Genomic DNA, 12,230 nt, shown 5'->3' with positions numbered 1-12,230 from the left:
ACTGATTATCAGCTGCGTCAGCCTCATGTTTCCGTGGCAAATGGGCTACTCCCCGGAAAGGAATGGGCCAAGCATTTTTTTCCCTGGCTGTGGCCCCCCGGTGGCCAAGGGAAAGAGTAATACGACCAAGCTGCGAGACCACCCACCCCCCCCCCCCCCCCCCGAGACGCCAATAATCCCTGGTCGAACGAGTTCGAGATTACATGACGGTGTGATTGGCGCGCGAATCCAGGACCGGCAAAAACTAACCGGATGTAGTAAATCACAAGAACAAAAAAACAAAATAGAGGCCTGGATGTTGCCGAGAACTGAGAATCAATTAGTATGCCTTCCTTCAATTGAGGGAGCATGATACGTATAAGTTTCGGAGTTTACGGAGTTGAATGGAGAATGCGGGGAAGGCCCCCGACTCCCGGACCGAGTGATACGGAGTAGAGCCGACAACGACACAACCACTACTTATCTTCTGAACTTCGCCGTTACATCTATCATCTAGAAATAAGCAGCCAAAATGCCAGTTTACCACATCGGTAAGTCGAGTAGAGAAAGATGCCCAGTGAGCGATACTGACAAAGCTCAAGTCCTCTTCCGCCTAAAGGCCGGCGTCACCGCGGAGCAGATCGCCGCCTGGAAAGAGAAGTGCCATGGAATGGTTGGCAAGATTCCCGGTGAGCAAGACTAAAGGATCTTTCCTAGAGTGAATTCTCATGCATGCCTCGTAATAGGACTTGTATCGCTGAAGAGCGGTACCCCGTTGCCGATTTCCATCCCTCGGGCTCACGGCTACGATATGGGTCTTGTTGCTGTTCTGGAGACCGCAGAGCATATCGCTACCTATGCGGTACACCCGGCACATTTGGAGTACGTTTTCATATTGTCTCTGAGTGTCAATTCGGGTCATTTGGCTGTTGCTGACGCTTGACAGGGTTCACAAGATGCGAGAGGAGCTATGTGATGATACGCTGGCCTATGATCTGGAGTTTTAGATATCAGGTACACCAAATGATACTTGGAAGTGAGTCTAGACTGATTGTAACATGAGCTGTTCATAGTAGAATTGTATTGAGAACAGTCTGTCCAAAGACCTCATTTGTACATATCAGACCCTAGGCCCCCGGGGACTCGTAACCATCGGGGCCTACCTGGTCAACCCGAAGATGCTCGTAATGGAACCACAATACCACATAACGCCGAGAGAAGGTTCACCTCTATGAAATCACCAGGAGATAGAGGTAGGACGGATCTCCGATCCGTAAGACTTTTTTGGATATCGCCAATTGACCGAACCATAGAACAGAGAATGAGAAGATGCCGAGTCAAGATACAATTACTCCTTGACATCCACCTTCTTGGAGGGGTGGTCGCCGCTGGCACCCTCATCATCGCGGGATCGCTTCTGGGTGCTCTGCACGACGGGGACACCGCTTTAATCATAAGTCAGTAGGAGTCCTCTCATTACGATATCGGATTTGGTTTCACTTACCGGGCATCCTTCTGAGCTTCACGGGGGGCCTGTTGATCCTCGGTGCGACGCTCGCGCCAGTTTCCCTCCTTGCGGTCGCCACCGTCACGGCCACCGCGGCCACGGCCACCACCGCGACCACGACCACCGCGACCGCCACGTCCACCACGGCCTCCGCGGCCGTTGCGGGTGCTGTTGCGACCGTTGGAGGGGAAGACTTTGCCGTCCTTGATCCCCTCGACCTTCTCGTCGCAGTACTCCTTCTTGCTCTTGTAGGTCAGATCCTGGTCCTTCCACTGGGGCTTCTTCTCCAGAGCAAGGAATTCCTTCTGCTTCTCCTCGGTGGCAAACTCGACGAAGATGCTGCCCTTGAAGGTCTTATCGATGGTGCGACGCAGACGGATAGCGTTGATAGGGCCGTAGGGAGCGAAAAGGGCCTCAATATCGAGCTGAGTGGTGGCCTCTTCCTGGCCGAAGCCGAAGCCCTTGACGTAGACAGAGCGGGCCATGGAGGCATCCTCGAAGACCTTGATGGTCTTGGAGTCATGGTCGTTCACGGACTCGGGCAGGGGAACCTTGCGCTTGACGGCGGTGTCGTTATCAGCCAACTCGACGTTCTCGGCGGTCTTGAGAGCCTCGACAATAGCGCTGAAGGGTTGGAAGCGGCGCATACGCTTGAAGGAGTGAAGGAGCTCGAGGGGAACGGCGTTGTTGGCGCTGCCGCCAACCTTGGAGAGGAGGAACTTGTCCATGGGGAGGTTAGAGTCGGAGAAGTAGAATTCGACCTGGAATTTGGGCGTCAGCTAAGTTTCAGAGCAAAAATTACTCGAATACACATACCTGCTTGCGGATCTCAGCAGGATCATCGGTGACCTCCTGCTTGGAGGGGTCGAACTTAGCGTTATTGGGGCGAGGACGGCCATCGCGCTGGAAGCTGCGGGTTTCGCGCTTCTCAGTCTGGGCATCAGTGGAAGTTCCCTCAGCCTGTACAGACTGCTCTCCGATCTTAGCAGCTGCGGCGACAATGCGAGCCTCCTCGGCGTCTTCGGCGCTCTGCTCAGCAGCACCACCCTCCTTCAGCTCAGCAAGGACATTCTGAACATCCTTGTCTGCCTCGGCGTTGACAACGGGAGTCTTTTGTTCTTCGGACATGGTTGTGAAATGTGTGTGGAGACTACTTCAAGATTGAAGAAAAAAAAGATGATAAGCAGGAAGACTCGACGCGACGGGAGTAGGGCGAGTGAGAGAAATCAGAAGAAACAGCAAAACAGAGTGAATTTGAGTATCAAGCGCGCATCTGTATGGTGAAATACCTTTGTAGATTGATCAATGCGCTATTCAGAATTCTATTGCGCTTGTGACAATAGGATCGCAGCGGGGAGGATCTGGGAATATTTTTTTTGAGCTCCTGTCGCCTCAGGCAGACACTAGTCCACGATAGGGTTAGCGTAGATATGAAGTACATTTCCGGTTTAGGCAACTTGACATCTACATAGCCCTCATTCAATGGAAACATCTTAACTCGAAAGTAAAAGCCCTAGCTTGGTATTACCGTAGGGTGTAGTCAGTATTGGCCTGAGGCTAATAGCTTCGCTGCCTCAGGGTAGTTTACTTGTTGAGTTGTACCTTCTGTTTCATCGTAAATCTCTCTCGCTCCTTCCTATTGTAAGTGATGACGAGCTGTTCTTGACTCTGATCTTATTCCCTTCTCACCTTATGACTCGACTCTTGTCCTCATGGTCCTCATCAAATATCTTGCATATCCTCATTCCTCAATTACTGAGCTTTATTCCCATACCAAGTCATTATATTACCCAGCGGATGCCAGCATTGAAGTATAATCGTCCGGGTCTGGCCATTTTATTGACTTGACTTGCTTGACCTGGGTCCGAGGCCATTCTTGGGGTTCTTATATTCCGCATACATACTGCGCGGAGTTTTGGTAAAAGTGAGGGCTTGACAACAAATATCACTCAGAATGCCTATCATTCCAAGAAACTCGCCAGGGTTGGCCTGGTCTACGAGAGACGTATGGTATGCTTCCTTTGAACCCAAGATATAATCCTGACCACCCTTGACAGAAAGTCTATCTTGCCATCGTTGGCCCGTTGATGCTTGCAGCTGTATTCGAATGGGTGCTTTGGCTTGGAGCTTTCCTCTACTGCCTGGTCAAGGTGTTTATAAAAGCGGACCATTGGACTATAAGGGTTCTCGCCGTGGTGATGATGGTTTTGTTTTCGATACTGCGGTAAGATTCAATGGCAGAGTGAGCCCTGGGATGGTCCACTGACACAGACGTTTGACAGCTTGGCCTTCCTTCCAGTCATGCTTGTGACGCTCCCGTTGCCGCCACAGATCACGATTCACTTCCCTAGAGGAATGACCCATGGTTTCCAAATATTCGCATTCTGGGCCTTCTCCGTGCTTCTGATCTGTCCCTGGCTCTTCTGCGTTTATGGACTAACCACAAACACCCTGGGGAGGAAAAAGATGATTAAACGCGTGCTAGATGATCGGACAGCCCCGAAGACTGTGATTGTCATGCCCGTGTACAAGGAGGAACCAAATATCTTGATCAAAGCGATCGACTCCGTAGTTGATTGTGACTATCCGGCGAATTGTATCCACGTCTTCCTGTCATACGATGGTGACAATGTGGACGAGCCTTATCTCTGTGTCCTCGACCATCTCGGTGTCCAGGCAAGATTGACGAGCTATCCTCAAAGCATCGATTGCACTTATAAAGGCGCCCGTATTACTATCTCTCGATTCAAACACGGCGGGAAAAGACGTTGTCAGAAGCACACATTCAAGCTGATCGACAAGGTCTATGCGGAGTACCTCAAGAGGCACGACGATCTGTTTGTCCTCTTCATCGACTCGGACTGTATCCTGGATCGTGTTTGTCTGCAAAATTTCATGTACGACATGGAACTGAAACCAGGCAGCCAGCGCAATATGCTTGCAATGACGGGCATCATTACTTCTACCACGGAAAGGAATAGCTTGCTGACCATCCTCCAAGACATGGAATATGTCCATGGTCAGCTTTTTGAACGATCCGTTGAGTCTGGTTGTGGAGCTGTGACTTGCCTTCCTGGGGCTCTGACTATATTACGCTTCTCAGCCTTCCGAAGGATGGCCAAGTATTATTTCTCGGACAAGGCTGAGCAATGCGAGGATCTTTTTGACTACGGAAAGTGTCATCTCGGGGAAGACCGATGGCTTACTCACCTGTTCATGATCGGTGCCCAGAGACGGTACCAGATCCAGCTGTGTACGACCGCGTTCTGCAAGACCGAGGCCGTCCAAACATTCAAGACACTTTTGAAGCAACGCCGAAGATGGTTTTTAGGGTTTATCACCAACGAGGTGTGCATGATCACCGACTACCGACTTTGGCTGCGCTATCCCCTCCTGTGTATAATTCGCTTCCTGCAAAACACGATCCGGACAACTGCACTGCTGTTTTTCATCTTGGTAATCGCACTGATCACAACCTCGAAAAGGGTGGGGGATCTTCCCGTCGGATTCATCGCAGTCTCCCTAGGCTTGAACTATTTGCTCATGCTATACTTTGGCTTCCGTCTCAAACGTTACAAAGCATGGCTTTACCCAATTATGTTCGTCCTAAACCCCTTCTTCAACTGGATCTATATGGTCTATGGGATTTTCACAGCCGGCCAGCGCACTTGGGGAGGCCCACGTGCAGATGCTGCCACTGCCGACGACCATACCACGCCGGGCGAAGCAGTTGCAAAGGCAATAGAGCAAGGTGATGAGCTCAATGTGGATGTCGATACCTTCCGCACGAATCTGGTGCGCCGGGGATCCGTTCCTGTTCGCCCAGCGGAGAATGTCGAAGGGCGATTTGCACCTGCTGAACAACTTCGTGATGGGTTTTATGTCAACACAGCCGGGCCTGCGCTCGCACGAAGGGCCACTATGTTGGAGAAACCTCGTTACCAATTGCCTCGGTTCCAACATTCAGCTGAGTCTGTGCTCACTACATCATCCGATTGCCATTCTAGCCCGGTGGTCATGCCACAAAACGTGGAAAACTTAGTCATGAGTGAAGAAGACCAAAGGAAGCTCTATTATGCCCGCCAAGGGAGGGCATCAACGGGCCAAATGAACCACGAGGGCCATCGCCATGATCCTGTCAACTCTCCTCTGGGCGGTCTCCCTCTGCAATCTCCGGTTTCTGTTTCCGATTCCGATGAAGTCTTGGGAATGACTCGCCCACCCCAAGCGCATCGAATTGGCCGTGAGAAAACAATTCTTCCTGTCCACCCGGCAGAGTCATCGGCTTCTCCTGAGGCGATTGTCTAAGAGAAACTGCATGCCAAGTGTTTAGTGCCTGACGTCAGTTTGCCTGTGTTTTGTCTTTATATTTCCTTTTTCTCCCACAGACTCAAAATTTTCCTTATTCTCCCCTTTTCCAATGGGCCAAACTTCCATTTTTATGCTTTCGGGTCTGGCCTTGCAATGAGCAGTTTCCAATTTTCATAGCGTTTGAAAGAAACAATGACACCATTTTATGTCGAGTTCAATGGTCTGATGGGGCTGACCCACATTTATAAGGCGGTGGCCAGAGTTTTCATGTTCTGCCAAGCAATTGGAGGCGGTGAAAGTGGGCAATCCAGTAACCACCAGAAGGTTCGATGAGGTACCAGGCGTAGTCGAGATGGTAAGAAATTTTGTATATAGTCCCAGAGGAGGAACAGCAAAAGAGAAAAATTTATGCAAATCTTTCCCACTCTCTAGCACTTTACAGTTTTTACCTAAGAAAACTTCAAAAATTCTAGTTTGACGCCTAAAGATCAGTCAGACCGCTCGACAACTTGGTCGCCCCTCCAATAATAATAGTGGAGTGGCGTGCAAATTCTCCCCTCCGACTTCTCGTTTCACTTTTCTCTCTTTGAACCTCCCATCTTCCCCCCACCCTCCCTACCTCTTCATACCCCCCCATTTTCTCCCATAATGAGTGTCGTCGGCATAGATTTGGGTGCGCAAAGCACCAAGATTGGTGTTGCCCGCAACAAGGGCATTGACATTGTGCGTATTACCCCGAAGCCCCTCCGCAATTTTTTCTCCCAACATGGAAGAATGACTTCGATAAGCCGGAGCATTTGCGCTGACTTCTCTGTGACCATCTAGATCGCCAATGAAGTTTCCAACCGTCAGACCCCGTACGTCTCCATCACAATTCCACTGCTTTTTCCTCACTAGATAATGGCAGACTAACATGTTTATTCTAGTTCCGTCGTCGGATTCACACCTCGCAGCAGACAACTCGGTGAGGCTGCCAAGGGCGCTGAGATCTCAAATTTGAAGAACACCGTCGGCTCCCTGAAGCGCCTGATCGGTCGTTCTTTCGATGACCCCGATGTCGCTATCGAGCAGGAATACAACACTTGCACTCTTGTCGATGTCAACGGCCAGGCCGGTGTCGAGGTGAACTACCTCGGCAAGAAGGAGAGGTTCACAGCAACCCAGTTGGTCGCTTCCTACCTGAGCAAGATCAAGGATATCACCTCTAAGGAGTTGCGCCTTCCCGTCTCCGATGTCACCGTCAGTGTCCCCGCTTGGTTTACCGATGTCCAGCGCCGTGCTATGATTGACGCCGGTGACATTGCTGGTCTGAACATCCTCCGTCTCATCAACGACACCACTGCCACCGCCCTCGGTTACGGTATCACCAAGCTGGACCTCCCCGGCCCCGAGGAGAAGCCCCGCCGCGTGATGTTCGTCGATATCGGTTACTCCGATTACACAGCCTCCATCGTCGAGTTCCGCAAGGGTGAACTCAACGTCAAGGCCACCGCTTACGACCGTCACTTCGGTGGTCGTAACTTCGACAAGGCTTTGACCGAGCACCTCGCCGTCGAATTCAAGGAGAAGTTCAAGGTCGATATCCACACCAACGGCAAGGCCTGGACCCGTACCCTCGTCGCTGCCGAGAAGCTCAAGAAGGTCCTGTCCGCCAATGCCCAAGCCCCCTTGAGCGTAGAGTCCCTCATGGAGGATACCGATGTCCGCGCCATGTTGAAGCGTGAGGAGCTCGAGCTTCTGGTCAAGCCCCTCCTTGACCGACTCACCGCCCCTCTCGAGCAGGCCCTTTCCGAGGCCAAGCTCAACGTTGAGGATATCGACTTCATTGAGATGGTCGGTGGCTGCACTCGTGTCCCCGCCATCAAGGAGACCATCAGCAAGTTCTTCAACAAGCCCTTGTCCTTCACTTTGAACCAGGACGAGGCTATTGCCCGCGGCTGTGCCTTCAGCTGTGCCATTCTCTCCCCCGTTTTCCGTGTCCGTGACTTCGCCGTCCACGACATTGTCAACTACCCCATCGACTTCACCTGGGAGCAGTCGCCCGAGATCCCCGATGAGGATACCAGCCTCACTGTCTTCAGCCGTGGCAATGTTATGCCTTCCACCAAAATCCTCACATTCTACCGCAAGGAGCCGTTCGATCTTGAGGCTCGCTACTCTAACCCCGAGGCTATGCCCGGCAAGGTCAACCCTTGGATTGGCCGCTTCTCCGTTAAGGGCGTTCAGCCTGATGCCAAGAACGATTTCATGATCTGCAAGCTCAAGGCCCGTCTGAACCTGCACGGAATCCTCAACGTCGAGTCTGGATACTACGTCGAGGACATGGAGGTCGAGGAGCCCATCGAGGAGGAGAAGAAGGAGGGCGATATGGACACCGACTCCAAGGAAGAGCAGCCCAAGAAGACCCGCAAGGTCAAGAAGCAGGTCCGCAAGGGTGATCTCCCCATTTCCTCTGCCACCGGCGGCTTCGACCAGGCCACCAAGGAGGCCTGGACCGAGCGTGAGAACGCCATGTACATGGAGGACAAGCTCGTCGCCGAGACCGACGAGAAGAAGAACGAGCTCGAGGCTTCCATCTACGAGCTCCGTGACAAGATCGACGGTGTCTACGCCGAGTTTGCCAGCGAGGAAGAGAAGGAGAAGCTCAAGGCCAAGCTCATGTCCACCGAGGTAAGTTCTTACTATCAAAGAATATTTCAAACCACCATACTAATACATTATCTTAGGACTGGCTCTACGAGGAGGGTGAGGACACCACCAAGTCCGTCTACGTTGCCAAGATGGACGACATTCGCTTCATCGCCGGCCCTATCATTCAGCGCTACAAGGAGAAGGTCGAGGCTGAGCGTGAGGCTGTCCGCAAGGCCGAAGAGGAGGCCGCCGCCAAGAAGCGCGCCGAGCTCGAGGCTAAGAAGGCCGAGGAGGAAGCTATCAAGAAGGCTGAGGAGGAGGCCAAGAAGGCTTCCGAGACCGACGCCGAGATGAAGGACGCTCCCGCCGAGGGCGAGACCGAGGAGAAGCAGTAAATAATGTCTTCTCCATTATATTGAAACGATTTCCTACGCCTTCTTCTTTGTGTTGGGGTTGGAAAGAACCGACTTCTATCTGCCATGATTCACTACGAAAATTTGGATCGGGGCGGACCCGGCGCATTATGACGAAAAGAACTGTTTTCTATTTTTTTTTTTTTTTTGCTTCCTTGAGGAGATATTTCACGCACCTAGAGAGGTCCTGGCTCATCATTGCCTTTCTTGTTGCAATGGCAGATGGTTATGATGTAGATCGTTTCTTTTCCTTCAGTTTTAATGAATAGATGAAAATACACTCAATGCCTCTTGTCTTTACTTTCTTACTTCTTCTTACTCTTATTCTCGCTAGTTATTAAGTAGGTGGCTTGTACTTCCAAGAAACGGATCATGTCCTGGATAATTCCTCTCGTAGCTAGGTGAATTGCTGTCCACCTTTTGAATGGAGATTGGCTGTTCACGTCCCATACAACGTCCCGCATATGACTTCTCGGTTGCAAAGTGAGTCACATCATCATAAGCCCAAGACATTGTGTACGGAGTATCGCTTTCCTGCTCTTTCGCCAGGACATTATTTTTGTCGTCGCCTGGGGCACCAAGTCAGATGAGGCTCTGATCACGTGCCTATTATCTCCGAGCTGACAAATTTATCGCCGTGGAACCGGGTCGAATTCGCCTCATCGCCTGCCTATTCGGGTCATATAAACGATTTACTTCCGTCGCAGGTCCTGCTGTCTTCAACGTTAGTTCTCTACGTCCATCTACCTTATTTCCTGCTGCTCAACTGCACAATAATGGACTCTCCTATGGAGCTGACAGTCCACCACCATGGCACACCCCACATAATCCAAGTCTCATCCTCGGCAACACTACAAGACCTCTCCACAGAGCTCGAGCGCATCCTAAACATCCCAAGCGCCAACCAAAAGCTCCTCCTAGCCCCCAAGCCCGGAATGCAAAAGGCGCCCTTCCCACCAACCCGGCTAGACGCACTGCTGCAACGCTCCTCCCCCAAATTCAAAATCACCCTCCTCGGCACCCCGGCCAAAGCAATCGCCGATCTCCACGAACAATCCGCCAACGAACAGCGCCGACAAGAATCCCGAGCCACAGCCCTCGCCGCAGCAAGACGAAAGCAACAAAAACCATCATCGACCCGCAGCGGCGGTATCCACACCCTCTCCTCCTCAAGCAACAACTACACCTTCCACCGCCTCCTGCCACTATCGTACCTCCCCAACCCAGACCGCTCCCTCGACTTCCTCAAACGCCTTCGCGATGACCCCGGCATCCGCGCCGCAATGGCTAAACACAAGTTCTCCGTCCCGCTCTTGACGGAAATGAACCCGGCGGAGCATACGACCAGCGAGTCGCGCACGCTAGGTCTGAACCGGAATAAGGGCGAGGTTATCGAGTTAAGGCTAAGGACGGATGCTTATGATGGGTATCGTGATTATAGGACTATAAGGAAGACGTTGTGTCATGAGCTGGCGCATTGTGTGTTTGGGCCTCATGATCGGGACTTTTGGGATTTGACGGCGCAGATTGAGAAGGAGGTTGAGCGCGCGGATTGGAAGTCTGGGGGGAATCAGTTGTCTAGCCAGGAGTTTTATAATCCGGGGGATTGGGACTCGCAGAGGGGGGAGGAGTTTGTTGATGAGTGTGGGTGGACTGGAGGGGAGTTTGTCCTTGGTGGATTGCAGGGCGAGAGTGGAAGTGGAGGTGCGGGTTCTTCTGATGGGACGTTGTCGAGAAGAGAGATTATGGCGCGTGCTGCGGAGGAGAGGATGAAGAGGGAGAGTCAGGCTGGGAAGCAGGATGATGCTGCGTGATATCATTGCTCATTCCTCTTCTCTCCCCATGTTTTATGAGTTTTGTTTACTCTGCTTATATTATTATAGTACTACATAGCCTTTAGATACCACTCGTTTTACTTTGTTTGAATCAGATTCCTGTGCATTTCAGGTCGTATATATTTTGTCGCATAATTATCTGGACCAATCTCGATATTTACACCTGCTCGTTGACAAACAGACCAGCCATACCCTGTCCAGTACCAATGCACATGGAAGTAACCAGAATCTTGCTCTTTGTGCGGCGAGCCTCACTCAGAATGGTAGCGATTTGACGCGCACCAGTAGCGCCGAGTGGGTGACCAAGAGCAATAGCACCACCACGGGGGTTGACCTTAGCATGATCCAGACCAAGATTCTGCACACAGTAGACAGCCATAGAAGCGAAAGCCTCATTAATCTCAAAGATATCAATCTGGCTCTTATCAAGCTGGAACTTGCTCAGCAGCTTGGGAATAGCAGCAGTTGGGCCAATACCCATGACACGGGGAGGAACACCGGCAACGGTAGCGCCACAGAACTTAGCCAGAATAGGCTGGTTCAGCTCAATAGCCTTGGAGCGACGCATGAGCAGAACAGCAGCAGCACCATCAGTGACCTGGCTGGAGTTGCCACCGGTAGACCTATCACCGAACTGGGGGAAGGCAGGACGGATCTTAGAAAGGGACTCGAAAGTCGTACCGGGACGAATACCATCGTCACGGGTGAGAAGAACCTCCTTCACCTCGCCGGTCTTGGGATCCTTGACCTTGGCGGTGATGGGCGCAATCTCATCGTCGAACCAGCCGTTGTTCTGCGCGGCCTCGGCGCGACGGAAAGACTCAGCGGCGTATCGGTCCTGCTCTTCGCGGGAGATGTTGAAGTCCTTGCCGACGTTCTCAGACGTCTGGCCCATGGGCTGCATGCAGTCGGCGGCCTCCTGGTTGCGGAGGACCTCTTCGTTGAAGGGACGGTCGAGGCGGTCGTTGGGGGCGGACATCAGCTCGGCGCCCATGGCGATACCGATGTCGATGGAGCCGAGCTGGATCTGGGCGGCGATGTCCTGGACGGCCTTGAGGCCGGATGAACAGAAGCGGTTGACTGATGAGGCGCCGGCTGTGTGGGGGATGCCGGCGGCCAGGGAGGCGGCGCGGACCATGTAGGCGGCCTTGGCTTCGTTGACCTGTTGCAGGGTTAGATATGCCGTTTCCATGGAACTAGATGAAAGTGAATAGAGGCAAGTTGGCAACTTACGTTACCGAGGCAAACATCCTCAACCAGAGCAGGGTCAATCTGGGACTTGGCCAGAGTCTGCTTCAGCAGGGCGTAGAGAACGTAGTCCAGTTCGGAGTCCTTGAGTCCACCCTTGCGTGCTTTGGTCAACGGTGTACGGACGGCGAGTGTGATAACCACATCGTCGGGGTTCTTCTGTGTACTATATTCGACAATTAGATTCGTCAGAGACAACGGCAGGTCCGTCGAGTTCATCCGAATGACTTACATAGCAGCGAGACCAGTGGCGGAGCCAGGCTTGAGGTGGCTCAGGAGCGAGCTTAGACGATCTGCGGCCATTGT

At 52.2% G+C, this 12,230-nt stretch overlaps 6 protein-coding genes across 6 annotated transcripts; 4 read left to right on the top strand and 2 right to left on the bottom strand.

Moving 5' to 3' along the window:
• Positions 1-511: 511 nt before the first annotated feature.
• On the top strand, positions 512-986 carry N7515_004829 (Dabb family protein; the record flags this gene model as incomplete). The annotated part of the gene is made up of 4 exons (XM_056665573.1): positions 512-530; positions 582-668; positions 726-861; positions 926-986. The coding sequence occupies 4 exons, from the start codon at positions 512-514 to the stop codon at positions 984-986; spliced, it is 303 nt and encodes a 100-aa protein (XP_056522523.1).
• Positions 987-1,327: 341 nt separating this feature from the next.
• Positions 1,328-2,614, bottom strand: N7515_004828 (tRNA maturation protein LHP1; the record flags this gene model as incomplete). The annotated part of the gene is made up of 3 exons (XM_056665572.1): positions 1,328-1,424; positions 1,484-2,247; positions 2,303-2,614. 3 exons carry the CDS (start codon positions 2,612-2,614, stop codon positions 1,328-1,330), a joined length of 1,173 nt encoding a protein of 390 aa, XP_056522522.1.
• An 826-nt stretch (positions 2,615-3,440) lies between these two features.
• chsD (chitin synthase D) lies at positions 3,441-5,794 on the top strand (the record flags this gene model as incomplete). Its single annotated transcript, XM_056665571.1, has 3 exons — positions 3,441-3,491; positions 3,544-3,710; positions 3,769-5,794. 3 exons carry the CDS (start codon positions 3,441-3,443, stop codon positions 5,792-5,794), a joined length of 2,244 nt encoding a protein of 747 aa, XP_056522521.1.
• Positions 5,795-6,445: 651 nt separating this feature from the next.
• Positions 6,446-8,823, top strand: hsp88 (Hsp70 chaperone Hsp88; the record flags this gene model as incomplete). The annotated part of the gene is made up of 4 exons (XM_056665570.1): positions 6,446-6,520; positions 6,623-6,654; positions 6,724-8,467; positions 8,524-8,823. The coding sequence occupies 4 exons, from the start codon at positions 6,446-6,448 to the stop codon at positions 8,821-8,823; spliced, it is 2,151 nt and encodes a 716-aa protein (XP_056522520.1).
• A 794-nt stretch (positions 8,824-9,617) lies between these two features.
• On the top strand, positions 9,618-10,655 carry N7515_004825 (putative zinc metalloproteinase; the record flags this gene model as incomplete). The annotated part of the gene is made up of 1 exon (XM_056665569.1): positions 9,618-10,655. The coding sequence occupies one exon, from the start codon at positions 9,618-9,620 to the stop codon at positions 10,653-10,655; it is 1,038 nt and encodes a 345-aa protein (XP_056522519.1).
• A 178-nt stretch (positions 10,656-10,833) lies between these two features.
• kat1 (putative 3-ketoacyl-CoA ketothiolase (Kat1)) lies at positions 10,834-12,227 on the bottom strand (the record flags this gene model as incomplete). The annotated part of the gene is made up of 3 exons (XM_056665568.1): positions 10,834-11,838; positions 11,910-12,090; positions 12,157-12,227. 3 exons carry the CDS (start codon positions 12,225-12,227, stop codon positions 10,834-10,836), a joined length of 1,257 nt encoding a protein of 418 aa, XP_056522518.1.
• Between the last annotated feature and the right edge of the window lie 3 nt (positions 12,228-12,230).

Source organism: Penicillium bovifimosum, assembly GCF_028826915.1.
Source record: "Penicillium bovifimosum strain IBT 22155 chromosome Unknown utg000004l_segment0_segment0, whole genome shotgun sequence".
In the NCBI taxonomy this organism is placed as follows: Eukaryota; Fungi; Ascomycota; class Eurotiomycetes; order Eurotiales; family Aspergillaceae; genus Penicillium; species Penicillium bovifimosum.
This window is presented reverse-complemented; position numbering and strand designations above follow the sequence as displayed.